At 41.1% G+C, this 23,710-nt stretch overlaps 5 protein-coding genes across 7 annotated transcripts; 3 read left to right on the forward strand and 2 right to left on the reverse strand.

Annotated features, from left to right (window-relative positions):
- Positions 335-1,189, forward strand: LOC109724196 (histone H2B.11-like). The gene has a single exon (XM_020252935.1). The coding sequence runs from the start codon at positions 335-337 to the stop codon at positions 824-826; it is 492 nt and encodes a 163-aa protein (XP_020108524.1). The 3' UTR covers positions 827-1,189.
- On the reverse strand, positions 1,729-8,757 carry LOC109724293 (elongator complex protein 1). The gene is made up of 6 exons (XM_020253064.1): positions 8,177-8,757; positions 7,121-7,441; positions 3,387-6,394; positions 3,162-3,260; positions 2,397-2,712; positions 1,729-2,096 (listed from the first exon to the last, which is right to left on the reverse strand). Exons 1-6 carry the CDS (start codon positions 8,333-8,335, stop codon positions 2,091-2,093), a joined length of 3,909 nt encoding a protein of 1,302 aa, XP_020108653.1. The 5' UTR covers positions 8,336-8,757; the 3' UTR covers positions 1,729-2,090.
- LOC109724294 (probable ADP-ribosylation factor GTPase-activating protein AGD6) lies at positions 8,905-12,626 on the forward strand. Its single transcript, XM_020253065.1, has 3 exons — positions 8,905-9,966; positions 10,919-11,008; positions 11,905-12,626. The coding sequence occupies exons 1-3, from the start codon at positions 9,142-9,144 to the stop codon at positions 12,376-12,378; spliced, it is 1,389 nt and encodes a 462-aa protein (XP_020108654.1). The 5' UTR covers positions 8,905-9,141; the 3' UTR covers positions 12,379-12,626.
- LOC109724278 (THO complex subunit 4A-like) lies at positions 13,842-18,632 on the forward strand. 3 transcript variants are annotated; one of them, XM_020253050.1, is made up of 7 exons: positions 13,842-14,252; positions 14,389-14,523; positions 15,688-15,756; positions 15,842-16,026; positions 16,732-17,322; positions 17,457-17,676; positions 17,946-18,632. In XM_020253050.1, the coding sequence occupies exons 1-5, from the start codon at positions 14,043-14,045 to the stop codon at positions 16,889-16,891; spliced, it is 759 nt and encodes a 252-aa protein (XP_020108639.1). In that variant the 5' UTR covers positions 13,842-14,042; the 3' UTR covers positions 16,892-17,322; positions 17,457-17,676; positions 17,946-18,632. The 3 variants fall into 3 exon arrangements, with proteins under 3 accessions (XP_020108639.1, XP_020108638.1, XP_020108637.1); XM_020253049.1 differs by having other exon boundaries at positions 17,454-18,615; XM_020253048.1 differs by having other exon boundaries at positions 17,457-18,615.
- On the reverse strand, positions 19,209-23,153 carry LOC109724277 (serine carboxypeptidase-like). Its single transcript, XM_020253046.1, has 9 exons — positions 22,751-23,153; positions 21,947-22,115; positions 21,622-21,741; positions 21,395-21,538; positions 20,990-21,140; positions 20,799-20,887; positions 20,454-20,712; positions 20,132-20,265; positions 19,209-19,661 (listed from the first exon to the last, which is right to left on the reverse strand). Exons 1-9 carry the CDS (start codon positions 23,092-23,094, stop codon positions 19,539-19,541), a joined length of 1,533 nt encoding a protein of 510 aa, XP_020108635.1. The 5' UTR covers positions 23,095-23,153; the 3' UTR covers positions 19,209-19,538.

Below are 23,710 nucleotides of genomic sequence, written 5' to 3' on the forward strand. Positions count from 1 at the left end.
CACTTTTTTCTGAAACCGAGCCAACACCGCTTCCGTATTCCGCGCATTCATGCTTTGACCTTTCCAGATCGTATTCATTTCTGGCCGTCGCTTGCACTCAAAGAAACCGCGTGCCGGATCTCTCCACGTCATCGATCTGCAGCAGATCACTTTGCTAACCAATCGGAACACCTTCCGCTTCCTCTTTATAAAGACGGTCCCGATTCTTTTCCTCCCTTCTCCATCATCTTCTCCTTACTCCGGCTTCGATCGTCCTCTCCGTCTCTCTCTTGCGTGCCCTAACATTTCCTCGTCTTCGAAATCCTTTTCTCTCGAGCTCGATCCTTCGTCTCCCATGGCGCCCAAGGGGGAGAAGAAGCCCGCGGAGAAGAAGCCCGCGGCGTCGGACAAGGCGGCGGAGGAGAAGGAGAAGAAGGGTTCCGGTGCGGCGGAGAAGGCCCCCGCGGCGGAGAAGAAGCCGAAGGCGGGGAAGCGGCTCCCGTCGAAGGAGGGGGGAGGCGCGGGTGCGGGTTCCGGCGACAAGAAGAAGAAGAAGAAGGCGAAGAAGGGGAGCGAGACGTACAAGATCTACATCTTCAAGGTGCTCAAGCAGGTCCACCCCGACATCGGCATCTCCAGCAAGGCCATGAGCATCATGAACTCCTTCATCAACGACATCTTCGAGAAGCTCGCTCAGGAGGCCTCCCGCCTCGCCCGCTACAACAAGAAGCCCACCATCACCTCCCGCGAGATCCAGACCTCGGTCCGCCTCGTCCTCCCCGGCGAGCTCGCCAAGCACGCCGTCTCCGAGGGCACCAAGGCCGTCACCAAGTTCACCAGCTCTTAGGGTTAGGGTTTGATGGGGATCTTCTCGATCCGATGATGGGGATGATATCTAGGGTTTCCTTTTTTTCTTTTTTCCCTTTTTCTTAGGGCTTTGGGTGATGATTGTGTAATTGGATGGTTTGATGGATGAGTGGGTATGATGTAATACATGGGTAGTTTTTCCTATGTGAAGAATATAGAAGTAGACGGTGTATCATCAAGTGTTCTTATTGTAATTGCTGAGTTTACCTCTTTTGGTTTGTGATTGAAATTGAAAGGGGGTGATTTCAAGGTTTATACTTGGTACGCCGATGGATCAGTCATGTTTTAATTCTCTGTTTTGTTATTTTTTTGAGGGATTTGATGATGAATTACCATTAATTAATTGCCGGTTTTGTTTTGTGTGTGGCTATGTTGCAATTTCGGTTTGGTGCCGTGTTTGATCACCCCTGATGTGTTGAATGATATGGTGTATGTTCTTAGCTTTGCTCTGAATGTGTTTCCTGACTTGGTGCTAATTTAGTGGTAATTTAGTTTCTCCTCCACCTTAAATCTAGCAAATCCAAAACCAACTTTCCTCATGAATGTTGATATCATTTCATTTGTCACAGCATAATTGAAGATATTGAAGTTTGAAAATATTAAAGTGATCTATCAATTTATCATGAAATTCATTGAAGGCTACCCACTCTAGAACCCAAATGTTTGAACAAAAGATTCCCCAAACAAACGAAGGGCATGGGATAGAAATACACGAGTACTACAGAATTCCTTGGGTGTACTCATCAGCAAAAGCTGAACATCGTGATAAGCGTGTAGTCACCATAATTTGAGTATGTAGCTCTTTGCTGAAAATGAACCGAGAACGTGGATTCTTATCGACGAAACTGGTGCTGAGTTAAGGTGTAAGCATTAGCGCGTACCTTTCAAGCAATCAAAGAGATTATATACGCTGCCTACAAAATTTTTCAAGTAATTCTTGAACTCTTACACAATGTTGCATGACAGTTTACACCAGATAATAAGTAACAAAATAGAGCTTATGAAAAGGGACCCAGTCCACCAGTTAGTTACTGTACCAGCTACAATACAAGTATCGGCGTGCCGATGAGATGCTTCCGGTGATACTTGTCAACACATGAAATGGCCTTCCTTGTTGCATTCGTATCCTCACATCTAAGTCAAACGTTTAGCCCACTGATACTTAGCATGTTTCACCAGCTCTAGTCTCATTTACCCGCATAAATTACAATTTCTTCCTCCGATGCATATTATCATTGTGTCCTCTAAACCTATTGAATGGACAGAGATATCAAATTAATGAAATACAATTCACAGAATAGTAGTAGTGAAACTCAATGAGGATACGATGCTGGTAATTACCCTAAATCTTCATTTGTCACATTGACCAATAAGCAAAGTGACATGTATCACTAAAGGAATGCTTGATGGAAGAAGCCAAAGTGATGGAAATAATTGTTTCAGGGGATAATATATAGGTTTCATGGTAGCAAAGTAAAAAAATTGCGATAGTTAAAGTGGGGCTTCCTGCATCCTAGCGGACCTAGCCTTGACATAATAACTTGAATTACCTGGGATGGTGGCAATAATAGTCTGATTTGCCAAGAAAGGTTCTCGGGACGAGGCTGAGCTCTTAATAGTTTGACATAGTGCTCCAGAGTTTGGGAGTTTTCGTTTATTTTATCACTTGTAACTGTATCTTCTGACAGTTTCACAGCTGCCCTCTGAACTAACTCAAAGTTATCTCCAGCATTTTGCAGCTGTCGAGCAGTTTCCTCCTTTCCGAGCAATATAAGAGCGGACATCAGTGACTTTAGTTCACGCTGAGCACTTGAAGTTAGAGACATTCCCTTTAGATGCTCTACAAGCGCCATCTCCTCTCCAGGGCTGTAAGTATCAAGATATTCAGATAAGATTTTCCCAGAAAAAACGTTTTGATTTTTGAAGAAACAAAAAATGTAACCACAGATTTTACTGGAGGTATTTACTTGTATACTCCCTATGAAATTGTTATCCCACCATAATCTGAAATTTTCATATATATTCTTCAAAACTCACTTTCATAAATGTGTTTGTCTTTACATAATGAATGGAGCAGACAGCTTGCTATTTTTTAAGTTAAAAAAAAGAAGAAGAAAATGCCCGTCTACTGACAGAAATGCTCCTCCATAAAATGTTTTTCATTTTTTTTTTACAATACAAAACCAACTTTCCCCATGAATCGGACGACTCGTACTTTCCCCATGAATTGGACGACTTGACTAAAACAAGGGTGTTTTTGTGAGAAACTGAACTGTAGAGGGATAAGTATGGAATATTATTATTATTTTTTTTACCTTCCAGCACGAATTTTTCCACCCTTGCGTTGCCGCCTGATCTCTCGTGACTTACTGGCAGTACTAGTTGAAACCGAAGCACCTGATCCCTTTGCCGTCCTAAAAGAGATAAACAGACCACTAAATTGAGTACACCCAAGTTAAGACCAATCACAAACTACTGAGACAAGCAAAATAAATATACAGAAATGTTGATGCAGCAAAAGACAAACAAAAAGAGCATACCTTGCAGTGTAAGCACTCATTTCACTGAAGCTACTGCTAATTTCTGAAACTGTATCATATTCAGCATCATTCGACATTCCATCCTCCGACTGAATCTTAGCAGCAAGTAATAATCTTCTCTGCCGCACAGCCAAATATCGCGCCAAGTATTTCCCTACCTTTTCCAATCCTTCCTGATACTCAGATATCAATGTGGTGGCGCAATCCACAGCCGCATCTTTAACAGCAGTAATTAAATCCTCCCTCTCATGCATGTAAGCAATTCTAAGAGCCTCTTCCCATTCTCGTGCCATTATGTAATAATTAACAGCTCTAACAATGTCATGACAATACTCTATTGAAATCTTAGCGGCCTCTGCAGTCTTTCCAAGTGCTTGAAATTCTTCACATAGCTCATTTGCTAGCTGAAGAATTTGCCCTTTTTCTAGCTTTAAAAGACCAGCCACAGTAAACACTCCTTTCCAATTTCCACAAGCACGGTATGCTCTCAAGGAATTTTGGTATAGTGAACAGCATAAAAAAGTTGTAGCAGCATCCTCAAAGCATTTCTCAGCAAAAAGGTGATGACCCCATTTCTCCATTATTTGCCTCCTTTTGACATTATCAGTGAATAATTGAAGCCCAAGTGGAAAAAGTTGGGGATTACTAGTCAAGAGATTCATGCAATCTTCATAGTAGTCATCACCCGCTGAAACAATGTTTTTGAGGGCACTCTCGTAATTACGAAGTTTTAGATCGATTGTATACCTCATAACAGCAGGAGGTAAGGATTCGAGTCCTTTGAGATAAGGAAGGAACTCTTTTGGGTCCTTCTGAGAGTTCAAAGCGACAATAGCAGCGAGGTTCAGATCATACAAGCCCAAAGCAGCATTGTAAACAGCTTCCGGATCAGTTAGCCACAATAGATGCTTTAGAGATTCTTCAGCAGTTGGGTATGGTTTTCTTTTAGCAATGTCAACACCTGATAGTTCTAATTCGCGAATGGCTTTTATTCTGTTCAGTGCTTCCACCAAGGCAGGAGGCTCACTACGAGCTAAAGTGGTCAGTATACAGAGTTCTCTTGCCGGGCTTTCTTCTACTTTCTCCTCGAGTGCTTTTCGAATAGCCAAAAGCACAGACGAAACTTTGCTTTCCATGGAGGTTTCATTGAGGGTCGGTATAGATATGTAGCTCTTGTAAAGTGTATTAATGACATTCTCTTTCTTAATCGAGCAAACAAAATCAGTAATTTGACTAAGATTGTTTACCTGATTGACAAACTCTGCAGCTAATTTGACAAAAGAAATGCAGCCACAATAGTCGACAATGAAATTGAAATCTATCCTGTGTCGTCTTACCAGAGCCATTGCGTCTCCGAAGCGCTTCTGGTTCAAAGCATTAATTATTGACACAAGGACCAGCTTTCTAGGGTAATTGCATTCCAGGTTTCCCCTAATTGTTTGCAATATTACTCCAGCTTCATCACCATGCAGAACACCAATCAACTTTGCACCTTTTTCCCAAATAGGAACATAATCCTTGCTTTCTTCTCCTCGCTTGTGATTATTGTTAAAGCTATCTACATTTACAATTAGATTCCCATGTGAGATGTCATCTACATTGATAATGAACAGAAAATCCTCTTTAGTAGTAAGAAGCAAATGAGTCACCACTTGCAAAGTATCTTTACAGGTATTAGAGTAAAATGAGAAACTGCCACAACTATTGCTCAATACTCTCTTGCCTGTGTAAAGCCTCCCACTTTCATCGAGCCCAAAAAGCAAAGGTTTAGCATCACTATGAGAAACAACGGCTCTCATCCAAGGGCATGAAGAAGGAAATCCAAATCCATTTTCAAAATCAAGCTCACAAAATTGTGACCCTGGAGATGCTTTTAGAATACTTGTATTTGAAGAATACTCAAATACTTTTCCTCCAGTAATCTGAACAAAGGCTGAACGCCTTTTTGCAGGGTTAGGAACAATACTAACAACTGGACCTTCTAAAGAAACTTTTCTGGATATCTTTGCCTGCCAACCAGAAGAACTAACTGAACCAGGCAAAGAATCCTCAGAGCAAACAAGCTCAATCTCCAGCAGAAAAAGGGAGGAAGTCTGTTTCTGTTCTTGATGATTAACAGCAACACCAATAAGAATATGTGAATCCAACCAAGTGAGATGCAAAAAGTTCTCCAATTTAACATCAGAATGGCAAACATCGATATTGAACTCATTGCTTTCAAATTGATCCCAAGTATCCTTATTAGGAAGCTCCGCCACACACAAACTGCCATCAGAGATGTAGGCAGCCAGATGGTTCTTTGAGCTTCCAGAAACAAACGAAATATCCCTAACAGCACTATGGAATTTGAGCTTAAACAAAGACATTGGAGGCGGAATTAGAGACAGATCAAGAGGAGTTACTAGCAAATTGGAGTTATCAATAACCAATGCAGTTGAAGCATCTGTGACGGCACTAGTCCAAGCAAATTTGTATGCTATGATCTTGCCACTAAGTGTCCAACAAATTAAATGTTGTGGCTTTGTTGGGTCCCAAATAAACTTTGTCCCATCATTTTTAGAGTATCTGATTTCGTGTTTTAAGTACCAATGGTTGTTATTGCAAGACCAGATTTTGATAGAATTGTACTGAGAAGACGTAATGGAAGCAGCTAGAAGCTCTGAATTGCAATTCCATCTTAGGGTTTCGATTGTGGCTTCTACTGGCTCATCAATAGGAAAAGAGCTTCTCTCTAAGCCGTTTCTCTCATAGAATACTATGAGGGGGCATCTGTTTTCGGCCTTTCGATTATAAGCTGTTGCAATTTTAGCGCTACTTGGCATCCAATCTAATGCTGCTTCCATAAAGGCTTTGGACTCTGAAGAAGAATGCAATGCTCCCGATTCACGCTCCCATATCATAAGCTTTTGCAAAGAAGAAGAATCATGGTGTCCACTAAGAGTAGCGAAATACTTGCCATCACCTCGCCAAGATATGGTACTACTGATTTGACTGCCTGCAATGACACTCTGAGAATAAGCAGATTCAATATGCATTCTAGGGATTGCAGCACGAAAAAAAAAGTGCTTAAACAACCAAAAAAGGATTGTAGAATGAAAAAAAGAAGTGCTTAAATAAACCAACTGACAGACTAGATTACTAAAGCACTTGCAAATAAGTGCCTATTTGCCATAGCTTCTAGAAAAGTCTCTTATTACGAGAAGCAGCAACCAGTCGCAAATTAAAAGCTTTGGACTTTGGAGCTTTTGCTGTTGGGGGATGAAATGAGCCTTTGTGCCTGAAATGCAGAAATTCTTACATGAAGTTTCTGCCTTCTCTTCTGCTGCAGGGAGCTATTGGGCAAATTTTACTAAGACAACCATAAGTGCTTCTTGGAAGAGTTTCAGTTAAACAACAGTCTTGCAGAAGCTCTATTCGGGTCAAACACACCCCAAAACCTAAAAAGTATATGCGAACTGAAAAGAACATGAACTTTTAACAGCTCAACACTTATATACCACGCTGTCCTACTCGCTAGATGACTAGATGAGCTTATATACCACGCTCTCCTACTCGCTAGATGAGATAACAATAGGTAACTACTGAAAGTGGGCATGCATCCCTACGATAAACAACATTTGGCATGTAGACATGAGTGCATGACACGTGAATGTCTTTAACAAAACCATAATCCAATTTTATTAAAATAAAGAAAACAACTTAAGAACAAAGGGTTTAAAAAAGGTACAACATACATCTGAATGAGGGATGAGAGCAGTTTCATACAGTACTTCCCAATCTTGAGTCATGACAAGTAACTGCCCTAACCCGGTTGTTAAAGAAATAAGAGCTCCATCTGGACTACAAGTGATGCTCGTGACACCACCCTCCACTCTTCCAACAACTTCGGTTGCTTTATCATCAGCATTATGAAGTATTAGACAGCCATTTGAAGATCCAAGCAGTAAAGCCTCCTTCTCCATAAGATATTCCATTGCTACAATGCAATCTTCAGGGTCTAATGTGACGTCGTCTACTTCAAAAGCTGAGAGAGTTTTGTTCCATGTCGCTCCTTTCTGAAACAAAAAAAAGAAAAGAAAAAAGAAACCGACAGATAAGGAAAAATGTTCTGTCGTGGCATTGTTGTATCTAATAATGCATGTGAATTTCTTCACATGACAAGAAAAAAATAAAATAAAATAAAATGTCAAATGAGCGGTTAACATCAGCCTACTTCTAATGTGAAAAATTCGAGGAATAGTTTAGGCACACTGTATTAGCTTGTGTGGTTTGTAACTATGTACCATTAGCTTGTATCACAATATCATGCGGAAACAAGTCATAATACAAACTTTTTAAACAAAGCAAATGCTTGCGATTGCTTAATGGGTGTACAATAATATATTTACTTTGTTTCCATATCATAAGCTTGAAGAATGTATGTCGATCTAGAGTCTCTCACAAGGTGAGTGTAAAAATCTAATTTTGATTGAACATAGCTAATGTCCCTACAACCCAATATATTAAAAAGTTTATTTTAGTCTACCATAACATAAATCTAGTCTTGCTTTGTCTAATTTTCACTCAGCCCAAGTTTTCTATTTATTAGGACCTCTCAAACAATTTCAAACAAATTGTTATGTGCTATCACAGTATCAAAATTGCCAGTTTGGAGTTCAAACACAAAACTAAAACGGCATCAAACCCAAACCACCAACTACGATTCCAATGCAAAAATCACGCCTCTGATCAGAAACTACGACGAAAGCAGTTAGAAACTGAACACTGCTGGAAGATTACATATTCCTCACCTGAGACGAATGGAGTTGAACGGTGTAGATGAAATTCGCGGAAGACGCGAAGAACACGCGGTTGCGTTCGATGTCGAAAGCAGAGAGGAGAAGGGTTTCTCCCTCGAGGTGGAGATCGAGATGGAGCGAGAGCTCCGATACGAGCTTTAGGTTCTTCATCTTCGGCCTCCTCGGCGCTATGGAGACTAGAGAGGGGGTTTGAGCGTTCTGCGTAGGGTTTTAGGAAGGGTCGTGCACAACCGTGCCAGGGCGCGGCGCCGAGGAGGGCGACGGAGATTGGCTCCTTATGGGTTTCGGTAATTGGGCCGGGCCTGGTCGATCCATGCATTATTGCCATTAAAGGTCCATTCGATCACGGGTCGGATCCACAGGCTCCAAGGTTTTGAAACCCATTATAGCGCAATATCTGATGCTATATCAGGCCGACAAATGTGTAGGATCCACAATGAAGAATCTTTGACCGTCGATGACCCAAAAGTGCCAGCTGTCCCGATCTACTCCGCGAGACACCGCGCAGCCGCACAGGTCGATAGCGGTCCACGTCGGATCCGCACAATGGCCATTGGCCAAGGATCTCCTCGTCATTGAGTAAAACTCCAGGGCCACCATCGTCAATCCGAAACATTTCGCACGCCCCAATCCGTGCCAAACGTCTCTCGTTCGGTCGGTTCCCATCTCGCACGCGTTTCTTTAATTTCGGCGTCGGTGTTTACTCCAGCCCTTCCTTTTTTTGGCACACCCGGCCCGAAAGAGAGAGAGAACCGAAGAAGCAGAGGAGGTTCCGTTCCCCATCCTCTTCCTCCTCCCCTCTCCCCCGTCTCCCTCTCGATCGGTATGTGCCTTAATCTCTCGATCTAGCCCTAATTCGATCGATCGATCGATCTCTCCCCGCTTCCTGTCGCTCTGATCCGATCTCGTTTTCGCGCTCCGGATCGGGAGGTCGGGATTCGGCGGATCGAGATCTGATGGCGTCGACGGCGGCGGCGGCGGTGGCGGCGTCGCGGCGGCTCCGGGATCTGCAGTCGCAGGCGGGGAACAAGACGTGCGTGGACTGCGCGCAGAAGAACCCACAGTGGGCGTCGGTGTCGTACGGCGTTTTCATGTGCCTCGAGTGCTCGGGGAAGCACCGGGGCCTCGGCGTCCACATCAGCTTCGTCCGATCCGTCACCATGGACTCGTGGTCCGAGATCCAGCTGAAGAAGATGGAGGCCGGGGGAAACGATCGCCTCAACTCCTTCCTCGCCCAGTACGGCGTCCCCAAGGACACCGACATCGTTGCCAAGTACAACTCCCGCGCCGCCGCCGTGTACCGCGACCGCATCCAGGCCCTCGCCGAGGGACGCCCCTGGCGCGATCCCCCCGTCGTCAAGGAAACCCTCTCCGCGTCCTCCGCCGCCGCTGGATCGCGGAAGCCGCCCTTGGCCGCCTCCGGATCGGCGAGTAACGGGGGATGGGACAGCTGGGATTCCGAGGATTTCCGGCCTGCTTCAGACGTGAGGAGGAACCAGTCAGCAGGGGATTTTAGGTCTTTGGGGATGGGGGGCCAGCACCCGTCCAGATCCAGATCGACGGAGGACATCTACTCGCGGGCGCAGCTGGAGGCCTCCGCGGCGAACAAGGAGAGCTTCTTCGCGAGGAAGATGGTGGAGAACGAATCGCGCCCCGAGGGGCTTCCACCATCGCAGGGAGGGAAGTATGTGGGGTTCGGATCTACCCCGCCGCCATCTGCTGCTCGGAGGAATGCTCCTCAAGGGGACATGCTGCAGAGCACTGTTTCTGTAGTCTCTCAGGTGAACATCTTCATGCGTGCTCACAATGTTCCTGCAATGGTTGCCTTTGTTTAATTCTTTGTGCAAATTGTAGTACTGTATCAGTACTTTGATTTATGTGTTTATTGTATATGATATCCATTTTTTACGTATTGCTGTATACCTGTAGGTTTATGTTGATTCGCAAATGACTATTGCCAGAATCTTAGAGAAAATGGTAGTATCACAGTGGTGCGGTTGCTCCAAAATGAATTAGGTTGCAAAAAAAGGAATTAGGTTGGAAACAGAGGTTAAAGGCCTGCGTGTATCTATTAATGTGTGTGAGTTGCAAGCACTTAAGAGCTCGTAAGTTTATTCATAAAATTTCATTGTGAATAATTCAGTAGCACATCGTGTTGAACCTTCGGATTTGTTTGAACATGTACTTTAGCAGTTTATTACTCTATGTCAATAGGATATTACTACATTATTTGAAGTGTTCTTTTTTTTCTGTGCATTTGATATCTGCCTTCATGATGATTGATCTTAGAAAATTTATCAATATTTGCTTGTAAGTTGTTATGCTGGGCATTAGCATATTTGTAGTACTGGAGGGTGTTTGAGTGTGGCTGCATTGCTTGTGATAGTGTGCACTGAAGTAAGACTTCAGACAAGTTAACCATCTTATAATTCTTATCTTCTGCTCAACTATTGGTGGGATAATCAGAAAAATTAAACTTTTGAGTGAAGACTGGTTTTGTTCTGCAGAATGATGACTCTGTGTTTTCAGATATATATACTTAAAAAAGAGAAAGATCAAAAGGTTTACTTTATTTCTACAAAATTACTGGCTTTTCATATTTATCGAACTTGCTTTCTCATTGTTTTTTAATCTTTTTCTTTATTCGCCATGCTAACATCTGTCTGGTGGGACCTTTGTCATGACCAACTTATTTGATCTGTGAAGTTGCTTTATTGTCATCTGTTTTACTAGGGTCTTGGCCGTCTTTCACTGGTTGCGGCTTCTGCTGCGCAGTCTGCTGCTACTGTTGTCCAAGCAGGCACAAAGGAGCTACAATCTAAGGTACTTTGTGTTTTCTTGTCATTGATCTATTGTGGCAGCTTGAATTTAAAAGGACGCTTTTTTGTTGTGTATGTGTATACATTGTATATTTGTATGAGATCATAAGAAATTGAGACTAAATGCTTGTAAGTCAACTAGAAGTTTGCCATTTAGGTGCATTGTGCTTCTTCTCTAGGATTGATAATTTAAGATGATTGGATGCTTACTTTATTGCATTAATCAGTTTTTATTATAAATTATTGACCTCCCTTCTTGAATTTCAAGCTAGCTTGGTATCGTTGTTGGGCAGCTGCTACTTTCAATTTTTCTGTGTATATTTGTGCTCTCAATCCAACGAAAACCCGAAATTTGTCTGTTCAAGATTGCATATTTGCTCTTGTGAGTATCCAAGACATTTTTCACTTAAGTCCAGCCAGCAAGCTTCATCTCATTTCACTTGAAAGTTTTGCCTCGTTTGTCTGTAGATCATTATCTGCCTGATGATTTCAAACATCCACAGAAATTATCATCTGCTTCTACAGGCTTTCCTGCTTTTTAGTTGCTGGTTGTGCGGTGAAGATCTGGGTTAAAAATTAAAATCACTTTTCTGTATTGATCTTCTCTAATCCAGTATTCGGCCACTAATTTGCTTCCCATGTACTAATAATAGTAGTTTGTTTCTTTACTGAGCATGTTTTTTCAGTAACTCGGAAAAAAAAAAAAGAAATTCTTATACCTGACAATTAGGTTAATTAGCTTATTGAACACGACTGCCTGACTTTCAACTATCATATTATATGGGTTAATATGCCTTAAAATAATTCATCTCTTGGTAGATCTTCTTCCATTGCCTTTGAAAAATTTATTTTCTTTTAGAGTATCATGCATTCTATATTTGATTGATGGCTTGAATGCAGATGAAAGAAGGTGGCTATGATCAGAAGGTCAATGAAACTGTAAACGTGGTGAGCACGAAAACCACCGAGATAGGGGCAAAGACATGGGGTATAATGAAGGGCGTTATGGCGATGGCCTCGCAAAAGGTTGAGGAATACGCCAAGGAGGGTGGGATCAGCTGGAAAGGTGATGATTGGCAAAGAAAAGAGCCGGACAGAAACGGGTACTACCAAGAATTCAACCAGGAGAGCAATGGCTGGAACAACTCCGAAGATGATTCAAGAAAACGCTACAACTCTGTGAGCTCATGGGACGACTGGGACAACAAGGAAAAGAAGGCGGAACCCGAGAAGACTGGCGGCCAAAGTAGCGACAGCTGGGCGGGTTGGGACGACGTGAAGGATGATGGATACGAGAACTACAGCTCTTCTAACAAGGGGAACACTCAGAATGGGAAATCTGGTTCTTTGTGGACTGATGGTGGGTTCCTCTGAGGTTAGATGGTTGCTTCTTAAGATCTTATCATTTTCCTTTTCTGTAGTATGTGTACGAGAAGAGTCGCTTGTTTATTGCTGGGTTCTGTCTCCTCCATAATTGATGTTAAACTCTGTTTGGATGTTCTTATTTTTGTATTTTTGCAACTGTGATATTCAATCATATATTTATATGTGGACGGAGTTATAATTTTAGTTTGGAAAATTTGCCTCCTGATGCCTTAAAGAAGGTCTTGGGATTTTCTTTTTCTTTTCTTTTTCTTTTTCCTGTATGACTATTTTAATGTCTAGCATTCATTTCTTCTATCCTGAGGGATTTTATAGGTCGAATTTTGTAAGATCTTTGGTTTAAGATGCAAGTACCTTGGTGTTCTTTGTCGGTATCCTTTATTTCGTTTTATTTGCTTTGTTAATACCGGGCTTATTTATCTGTCTGTGATTTATTGCACTTCCGCTGCTAATGGCACCATGGCCGGGCAGGTTTGAGGGGCGACCTCTAGCCTATGGGTTGAGATCTCTTCTGCTCGAAAAATTCTACATTATAACATTTATACGGTATCAATTATATATTTTTTAGAGCAAAGTATAATAAAAGTATTTTTTAACAATTACGGTGGGATGGATTAAATCAAACGAAAGGATCTGATTAGTTGAAAATACCACATCACTACATCGGTAATATAATTGAAAACATTGTAGATTTTTTTTTTTTTTTTTGTGCTCATCCGTGCACCTTCTTGACCCAGTCATTGAGGAAAAGACTTATTTTAGTTAGGGTGCCTTTGTAAAGGAAAAGCTCTAATTTGGAGCTCTTAGTTGTAAAGTTGTTGTAAAGCTGTGATTTAAATGAATGACTTAGTGAGCTCAGAACCAAATTGCCGCGCGCAGAAATTTTATGTTCTAGATTGAAGTGTTGACTATTAAATAATTTAGAGGATTAGTTATCTTTCAAACAATAATTTGAAACGGAGCATATTTCTACGTGGATTGAATGCTCTCTATTTCTTCTCATACAATTTACGATTTACCCAACCACTAAACTCTTTAAGAAAATGAATTTCAAATCAGAGAAATAAATTGCAACTTAGCCCTAATTTAAAACGTGTTTTTCAAGCGCATTTACTTTTATTACGCTTCAGAGCTGAAAAAACAAAGAAAAAAGAAAAAAGAAAAATGCTACGACTTGTCGGCTTTTAACGATGTGGACGTAACATCAAACTAGGAGAAAGGCTCTTGCCTCAATTGGCCCAATAGAGATTTCCCTCCCAAGTATCTCTCTGTGTGGGCCGTTCCTTTTAAGGGCCTATAGGCCTTGTACGAACCGGACTCCTATTCAATGCAACGCGGGGACACAGCCCAAATTAACGAGTGACCCACATGCCAATGTCATAGCCGCGTTGCTTTCAAGCATACAGCGAAGCACTCATCGGCGTCCCTCATAATATCGTAGCGTACTATAGACGCGTATACTGATCCAACCGCGTTCTATATTCTCCTCCTCTCGTTTCCTCCTCTGTAGTTCCTTCTCCCACACGCCTCTCTCGAAACCCTAGACCCCCTTCCGCCGCCTCCCTCACCCCATCTTCTCCGCGTCGAAACCCTACCTCTCATCTCTTCCCCTTATCTCAGTCTCCTTCTCCTTCCTCTCGATCCATCCGTCGAAGATGTCGAGCGCCTTGGATATGTCCCTCGACGACATCATAAAGAGCAACAAGAAGTCCGGAGGAGGCGCCGCCGCCGGAGGCGCCGCCGCCAGAGGCGGGTCCGGTGGCGGCGGAAACGCGCGGGACCGACGCCGATCCTCCGGGGCCGGCCCCGCGCGCCGGATCCCCAACCGCGCCGCGAACCGCGCCGCTCCCTACGCTGCGGCGAAGGTATGGTTAGGGTTTCTCCGCCGATCCGATAGCGATGCTCGCCCCGATCTCGGAATCGGCCGATCTGGTCTGGTCGGGGTGCGTCTCTTGCTCACCCCTTCGATCTAGGGTTTTCTCACTTGATCTCCGAATCTAGGCTCCGGACTCGGCGTGGCAGCACGACATGTACGCGGATTACTCTGCTCCCGTGGCGAGGGCGTCGGCGATCGAGACCGGTACCAAGCTTTACATCTCCAACTTGGATTATGGGGTTTCCAACGAAGACATCAAGGTTATTTTCCCGATCTTATCATCCTTCTTTTTTTTCCCCTCTTATTGAGCTTTATTGCGTGAATTCTGCTGTTTTTTTTGCCTCTTTACTTATGTCTATGAATCTATAATTTGTCATGCAAATTAAATTTTGTTTGGGTGTTGATGAAGTAATTCTATATGCTTGGGATAGTAGATATTGTTGCAACAGATCCATCATAAATGAATTATTGGCATAAAAACTTTGTGCTGAATAGAATTTGCTGTAAGAAGGGAGGGAAATGAGAATATGTTGAGGAGCAAGAGAATAGAGAAGAAAAGATCGAATAAGAAGGTCCTTAGTCAAGCGTGGCACTTGTTTTGTCTTTTTTTTTTTCCATAAAAAATACCTGATTTCCCTCTCATCATCCTCCAATTCCAGCTATGAATTTATAATAGAGTGGCCTTGATTTGATGAGACCCTTTTGGATGAGGAATTGAGGATACGCGAAAGCTATCTTAGTAATAGCCATTTATTTTATTTTTCTGAGTCCAGATCTATTCACTTGGATAGCCTCCCAACAAACCACTTGCTTTTTAGGATTTTGATATCTAAAAATTTTGTAACAACCATAGAAATGTGGCAGAAAAGTACCTTGAGAACAACTGGAGAATAGATCGAGTTTATTCCATCTTTACCCAATTTTAATAAGTGGATGGGGATTATATATCAATATAATCTTTCTTCCGATTTAGCCTCGTTTGGTTCTTGGGAGAACAGATAGTTCTGTAGTTGACTTATTTTATATTTTTGTGCTTTTCAAGTAAATTACATGTTTAAATACTGGAATAGAACTATAAACAGTGCATAAGAAATCATGTTTTTTAAGGATGCTGGAACTTTGACAAGACAGTTTTTGGATTTTGAAGAAATCTGCTAACTTAATCATCTTGCCTTATGGAAACACCTATGAGACTGCCCTTTTTTGCTGATACGTTAACCGTGCTGTCACTCAGATCACATGCTTTTGCTTTTTGTTCTTTATCCCTGAGAAGAACTTTGTCTGCTTTTCGTCTTGACTTGCCTTTTTGTTTTCCTGTTGTCTTCACTGTGTCAAGTACCTTTATTTTTCAGGCAGGCTGTATGTACTTCTTTTTTTGTATTTTACTATTTGCATCTTATAGTTTCATGTGCTATTTGATTCAGGAACTGTTTTCAGAGATTGGTGATATGAAACGCTACTCAATTCATTATGATCGAAGTGGAAGATCTAAGGTGCTTTATTTTCCTTCGAAGGCTCCTTACGCTTGAGTAATATGTTTTCCTCTACTCTAACATTGGAGTATTTCATTTCTGACAGGGTACGGCTGAAGTTGTCTTTGCCAGACGTGCTGATGGTCTTGCTGCGGTGAAGAGATACAACAACGTCCAACTTGATGGCAAGCCAATGAAAATAGAGATTGTGGGAACTAATGTTCCAGCACCAGCTGCTGTGCCACAGGCCACAAATGGGAGATCTGGAACTCCCAACACTGCTCCAAAGAGGTTTTCATTTTCCTCTTAACTTGATGCACGCTTAGCAATTACTTGCCTACTATATTTGGTCTTTTGGGATGGGATATGGTTGTTAGCTAGTTCCATGTGCTTGATGAGAATTTGTATCAGCCACTGTTGTGTATGGAAAGCATCAAATTGTATCAAGTGCTGCTGTCAAATTTTTTGGGGATTTAAGATATAAAACCTTTTCTTTGCATAAAGAGGACTTGGCAAAAGTAATTATTTGTTAATATAGTTATTTCAAGTAAACCAATAGATGGCAGGTTCGAATTGGAATTAATTGAACCAAACTGACTTAACTGAGTAATTATTTGTCAATTATTTTCGAGAATTCATGTTATTACTGTGTGGGTGTTTTTTTTTTTCCCTTTTACCTCTGAAGTAAGTAATGTTGGAGTTTGTAAAAATCAACTATGTCCATTTGCACTGTATATGAAAGTAATCCAAGTGTTTGTGCGGTTTTTGTGGATGCTTTTCGTGTTCATATACCTAGCTGCTTATTATCTCCTCTCTCTATATCATCTGAACTTGATTTTCTTTCTTTTCTTTCTTTTTGCATTTTTTTTTCTTTGCTTTCTTTTTATGCTGTTTATTTGCTTTCATTTTATGTTTGTTTCTGCAGCTTTGTTATTAATGATCACAGCTTCAATTTTTATTTTTCCGAATCATGCTAACATGATTATGTAATAACAGTGGACCCAGAAGGGGCGCAGCTGCTGCATTGCCAGGACGTGGTGGCCGTGGAAGAGGTAGACGCCGTGGACGGGGCAAAGGCAACAGTCAGCCGACATCTGCTGCAGACCTTGATGCTGACTTGGAGAAGTACCATGCAGATGCTATGCAAACCAATTAAAGAGTTCTCTACTGAGTTAATCATAGCTTTGCTCAATGCTGCTCAATTATATTTGCTTTAGTTCTACCGGTTGTGCTTCTGTAGGGAAGGGAAGATGGAATTCATATTTATCAGGCTTTGGCTTTCACATTGTTATTGCACCTTTCTTTTCGACATAGTAGTTGGTTAAATGGATGTCTGGTGAGTGCCGTTGTCGATTGTTTGGTATGGTTGCTGTAGTTTCTTTCATACTCTTCTTGCTACAAGTCATATACTGGTCTTGTCATCGCAACCAAAGTTTGCTCCACAAGTTGGAAGGCATTTCTTCAGTCGTGCAGCCCTCACTTGTTAGAGGTATGTCAGATTAGCATTACTGGTCTTGTCATCGCAACCAAAGTTTGCTCCACAAGTTGGAAGGCATTTCTTCAGTCGTGCAGCCCTACTTGTTAGAGGTATGTCAGATTAGCGTTTTTTTTTTTTTTTTTTAATTTCTATTTTATTGCTGTCCTCTATCGCTATCATTTTCCTTTTTTGGTTTGTACATATACTGAAATTTGTATTTTTTTCCTGCCTGTTTGTTAAGCAGGTTGATGCTGCTGAGTATGTAGTGATTAGTAATTCTAATCGCCTAGATAAGCTTGGGCCACCAAGCTGGTCATCTACTAAACTTAAAATTCCATGGCCTACCAAAGCAGATAACAAGATCGTTCTCTTTGATAGCCTGTGGACATTTTGTTGCTGATCAGAAGCACCGTTAAGCTGCAAGTCCTGCAATCAATCTTGTATGCCAATGGATTGGAGGCAAGGTGAGTATATGAAAAGCACCAGGGAGAATACTTTTTCAGTATTCTTGTTGAGTTTACTCCTTGCATCGAGTGTTATGGCATTTGCAATTGTTGCTCTTTGAACACTGCTAAGGTTTAGCATGCAAATTTCTCACCCTGCCATCCTTGATCCCGTGATGTGATGCCCTAATTAGATTTCAAATGGTGGATCGTTTACTAAGCTTGTGGATGAAATTCAGCGATATTCTAGTGGTACATTAATTCACAATAAAATCTGGCTGGATGGACAGGTCGAGCTCTAAAATCTGGCTGGATGGACAGATCGAGCTCGTGAGTGTAAAAGATCTGATTCCACTTCCTAGAAGTTACTGTCCAGTCTGTGAGCAGAGAACTGCTTATGACGACGACAAGCTGGAGGAATGCATAAATGTTTTTTTTTTTAATATAATTTAAAGCCGTAACCAATTATTCCATGATAGTGGCTTTCTCTCCAATAGCGAAAGTTTCTGACATCTGCCCTATCAGTTAATCAGGGCACTAAACTGTTTTAGAGTTTTTATTATACCTTTGTGAATTCTTTTGTAGTTGCATTATTGTGACTTTTGGATTCTACTCTGGATGTTACCTTTTGCTTTTGTATGCAGCTTAGTACGGTCAGGTACTGGAAATTAGGATGGAAGGTGTAGTAAGCTTTATATATGATTTAGCCATAATATTCGGCTGTAGTTATTCCATGGTAAACGTTTCTCTCAGGGAGTGTTCTGGTTTTGATCAGTGAAACAGGGCACTTCGCCCCAGAGACTTTTGTATCGTTTCTGGCCGTAGTTTTTCTTTTCATTGTCTGCTTTTTCGTCATTTTCTGTTTTTATAGTTTTGTCCATTCTGTTATGTGACATTGGTAGTATCTCTCTTTTTATTTTCCCGTTTATTTTACTATATTTCCGTAAGTTGGAAGCTTTATTTGTTTTGGTTGCAAAAGGAAAAGGTGTCGTCATAACTTTTTGTTTGCATGGTTCACAGCAGTTTTTAACGAGAATGATGTAGAAATTTGGTATGCTATAAGCTGTTGTGGTCTATCTTGGGTCTCCAAGATATGCAAATTTCTAGTAGTTTGGAAGGACGTTTTATTTTGGGTTGACTGAAAGCTTGTATTGTGGCGTGATTTGTATTCAGAATTTGGACTTTGTTTTTGTGGTTTAATTACAGTTTTGTTCAGCTGATCTTATATTTTATCCAAGCTGAATTGTTGTTTGATTTAATTGTTCCGTTTGAATTAATAAACCTGTTGGAAAAGGTTGGCAACTGAGAAATAAATGCTGACTACAGGTTCAATTGGAGCCTTTTGCATCAGTTGACCAAATTTCGGTATCTGGGAGTTAAATTCGCTATAGTTACAAATCGCTTCCGAATACTAGTTCTGTTGGCAAATGCTTCTCGACATCTAGGACCTACAACTGTTTTCCTCGACTGTTTCGCCTGTTAATGAAGGATCATCACCGGTTTATATAAACCAAAGGTTTGCATGTTCATAAGGTGTTTCTTAATCAACAAAGGAAAACAATAATTCTTCAGTTACATTAATCTTTCCAAACATACATAGGAAAATGTAAAAGAATTCTGCAGAATCAAAGCAACAAGAAATATAGTCTTTTTTTTCTATCAGTATACACAAACTCCTTGAGATTCATGTAATCCTTAATGTTTTTCTCAGGCCTATCAGATTCAATGAGTTGCTCCCGGTGATCAGAGTATGCATACTAAGTACATCATTATCAACTGAAAAGGAATCCTATTAAAACGTACACTTACAGCCAGAAGGTAGAAATAGAAGTAACAAGAGCTGCAAAAGCACTCTCTCCGAAACCTCCAAAAGCTTATGATGTTTATGCGTCTGCAGCCATAACAATACTCTGATCCTCAGTTAAACTTCCATTCATCCATCTCCTCAGCATCGCCAAGGCTGCCTTGGGCTGATCCATGGGAACCATATGTCCGGCATCATGAACCTGCACAGAGCACATTGCATACCATGATTTATTGGCCATGCTTAGACCCCTACAACAAACAACCAATCTAAAAGCTTGCTGCTTCCTAAGAACAGAATAACTCCAATGCATTGTAGTTCCGATCTCTATTCAACACTTGAGTCCGGCCAGAATGAGCCAATAAAATGTCTACTAAATAAGGTTAAATGTATCTATAGCTCCTGTATTATCTAAAACCTAGGACTTATTTTTTGAACATTTCACTGTGTGGTAGGCATAAATGACCTTTCAATCCTGTTGTGTATAGTTCCCGACCATTTGAGGGTTAAAAAAATACCATCTTTATTGTTTAGACAACCTTTGTCCTTTTTAAGTAAACTGTGAGCCAATTTACCGGAGAAAGGGGCAAAAATCATCATTTAATAAGGAAAACTAAATTCTTTTGCACAAGGAAAAGCAAAAAGTAACTGCAACGCATATTGAAAAGTCACCTTGAGAAAGCTCAACGGCCCATATGCTTTAATAAGTCCCGCCTTCTTGCCGTCCACTGTAAATGGTGCCATAGGAGATTCTGCAAATGTCTTTTGTCCTGACCATTCCATCGAGTTGACCCATCTAAAGTTTCCTGCATAGGTAGGAAGTACTTGCTGATCAATCATCAAGTTTTGCATGCAGCCTTACATAAGTTCATCTAATTCTACCCGTATATTTTTCAATAGCTATCTCCACAAGTTAAAACGAGACCATTGATAAGAGTTTTCCACATTAGAGTTATTACTAAGTACATAATCGACTTGAAAGGCATCAACTTACCCAACCAGTTGCATATGAGATCATATTCACCGGCGTAAACCAAGAGCTTGATGCCATCGTCGATAAGGGTAGGAATGCCCACTTCCAAATTCTTCATCCAGTCGGTAATCATTGCTTCATAAACGAGAGGATTACATGAAATAAATTTCCTATCACCAACACCGAGCGCATTCCTCACATACTTCTCATTGAGAAATTTCTCCATGTTCGAGAAATCATAACAGAGGCTCCCCTCACATTTTTTCCGAATATCATAATACTGAAAAATGCTGGAATTAGAAAAGAGAATAAAAGATGGAAAACAAATTCACAAGAACCAAAATTTAGAAGAGAGAGAACACATACATTAATGTTCCCAGCAAGAAGCAAAATGGAAGTGAATATGGAATTGCACAGAATGTAAGACGCAGCACATGATATTACCCCTGAAGAACCTGCAATTTGATCCTCAGATTAAATTAAATACCAGCAGGCAAAAGGTTTGTCCTCTCGCTGAATGCAGCGGTGCTTCATAATTGACGTAGAAAGTGATTTACCACATAGTTGAATTCCAAGTTTGCAGGCCGGGTATATCTTGTCGATGGTGTTGTGTGCATCTTGCCCAATGACGCCCATTTCTAGTGCATAATCAGCATATGCACCGTACTGAATTGCAGGGTCAGTCAACCCATTGCCAATAGCAAAACCCTTCACGGACAAAAGGAATGATATTGATTACGTTTTGAGAAATTATTATTTTCTACCATGTAGGTCATATTGCCAGCATTACTTTTCCTCAGAAAAGGATTGCACATTTCAAACTATAAGACAGGAGAAAGCAGTTATAAGCCACAAGCAGAATTTTGAACCACTAGGCTATTATCTGAATGGATGTAATAGTGTAATACACCTAGTTTGCTTCATGGATGAATTATGGTACCTCGATATCCTGAATAATTTACCTTTAGATTTATATGAAGCCGTTCCTTCTCCTTGTTTCCTCTGTAAACCCTTTCAGCAGCAGCAGGAATATAATGCCCTGCATATGATTCTCCAGTAATATAGAAGTCGTTCTTCAAGTAGTCTGGATGCTCAGTAAAGAAAGCCTGGAGGGATGCAAGAACAATCAGCAATGGAAATTTAGAGCAGGTCTAAGAATTTAAAATTTAGTAAATCAAATTAGTGTTACCTGTAAAAAGTCATACAAATCATTTGCTATACCCTTCTCCCCAAAGCGGAAGTCTCGTAAGTCTGTAGTGTAACTAAAGCCAGTTCCCGTGGGCTGGTCAACATAAATGAGGTTTGATGCCTAGAAAAAGATTAAACTCAGATTTCCCGTAAAATAAATAAAGGAAGTGATTATATGCTGAAAAATTCACATTACCGAATATATAGTACATATTATGATTTGCTAAGATCTATTTGTTGCGCGCATTATTATAAAGGCTTTGTGGCCCATGGTCTGCCAGCCTATAGGAGCATAATTAGTACATAAACGGATGTAAAGTTGGTACCTTGTCCCAACCATAGTCATTCCAAATAAGCGACATGTTATCTGCAATTTTGAATGGGCCATTTTCATAAAAAAGTGCCAGTTCACTGCTGCATCCAGGACCACCAGTGAGCCAAATAACAACAGGATCACTACTTTTGCCTCGGGATTCAAAGAAGAAGTAGAACATTCTGCAAACAATCAGAAGCCATTTTTAGAATATGAATGATATTACTGCAAGATATATACCTGAAATATGTAGGAAAGCAGGGTATGAAGTAGTCAAGGTATATTTAGATGATCATTTTCTTGATGGACTTCTAAATGATCCCTCTGGGCACCTTAGAACATGAAAATGATATCAACGATGTCACTTCTATTGGGAATAAAGAAATGAAACAGATTTTGCTACGTCCGGCAACAATAAGCAAGAATTACTGTGTAGGTACATGATTTTTTGGACAACACTTCCTTGAATTTTGCGGAGCAAAGTGAGCACGGCACAATATAAATTACTTGTGAACCCTAAGATATATGGACCGCATGTAAAGTTGCAGAAGAATCAAATAAATTCACCATCTACATACCACGACAGAGATTTAAAAGAAACGTGAGATCTCAAAGTAATTGTGTTCATCGAGCAGTCTCACAATTACACTAACACCTGCTTTGCGATCAAGTTATCAGATCACAGTCAATTCAATCTCATCACGTATTAACAAAAAGCTCTACAACGACCATACTTACTACATCAAAGAAACAGAGGAAACTAACCTATGTCTCATCTGAATCAAAGAAGAAGAGAATTAAAAGGGGAATCAGATACCTAGCGCCATGAGTGTGCTCGAGGCGATAGTATCCCGCATGATGCCCTAGCTGCTCGACCGAGATCTCCGATCCGATATCTCCGAGAATCGGGAGTCGAAGACGCCGCTCTACGAGGCGAGGGCTCGAAAATCCCTCGATCGCGTCGCCCCCTTCGACCTCTTCGATTCCTGGGAGGAGGTTGAGATCGCCAATGAGCTCCTCGGCGAACCGGATAGGCCTTCTAGAGTAAACGCGGCGAGTATTGGGGCTAGGGTTAGGGTTGGCGGAGTGGAGGAGGAGGAGGAGGAGGTGGAACAAGAAGGAGAGGAGGAGTGGAGCGGAAGTGGAGCTACGGGGCGCCATTTTCCGCGAGAGCAATTCGAGCAAAGGGCCTCTCACGCTGTAATGGGACGCAGTAAAAGTTCATAGGTAAAAGAGAACTTCAGAGAGCAGTGGCAAAAGTGTGATTATATGAAACGCTGAGGCCACGAATATTCCGCGCGCGCATAATACTGCGTGTAGTAGAACGTTCCGGATTCGACGGGCGGACACACTCCTCGTGGACATTTCCCGGACTACAAAAAAGTTTATTTATTATTGGAATTAATTTTTGTTAAAATAATAATTTATATTATTATTATTATTATTGTCAGAGTAAAACATTTAAAATATGATTGGATATAGTGTATTTATTCTAATAATAATATGAAAATTAGGATAAAGGGCTTGGTAATGATAATTAGAATTCAAAGTTTCGAATTCAAAAAATCAAGTAAATTTATTTAAAAATTAAACGAAATGAAAGTATGCTACATTTGAAACTCACAAGAAAAAGTAAACAGCATGAAATTTAAGAATTTAGCTTCTCTTTTCTGTTTTTTTTTTTCTTTTTCTTTTTCTTTTCCAACCATCAGCTTGAAACTTGGGCCCCCTAGGTCAAAAGCCCAACACTGCAAGTAGGCTTGGATCGAAAAGCCCG

Source organism: Ananas comosus, linkage group 18 (assembly GCF_001540865.1).
Source record: "Ananas comosus cultivar F153 linkage group 18, ASM154086v1, whole genome shotgun sequence".
In the NCBI taxonomy this organism is placed as follows: Eukaryota; Viridiplantae; Streptophyta; class Magnoliopsida; order Poales; family Bromeliaceae; genus Ananas; species Ananas comosus.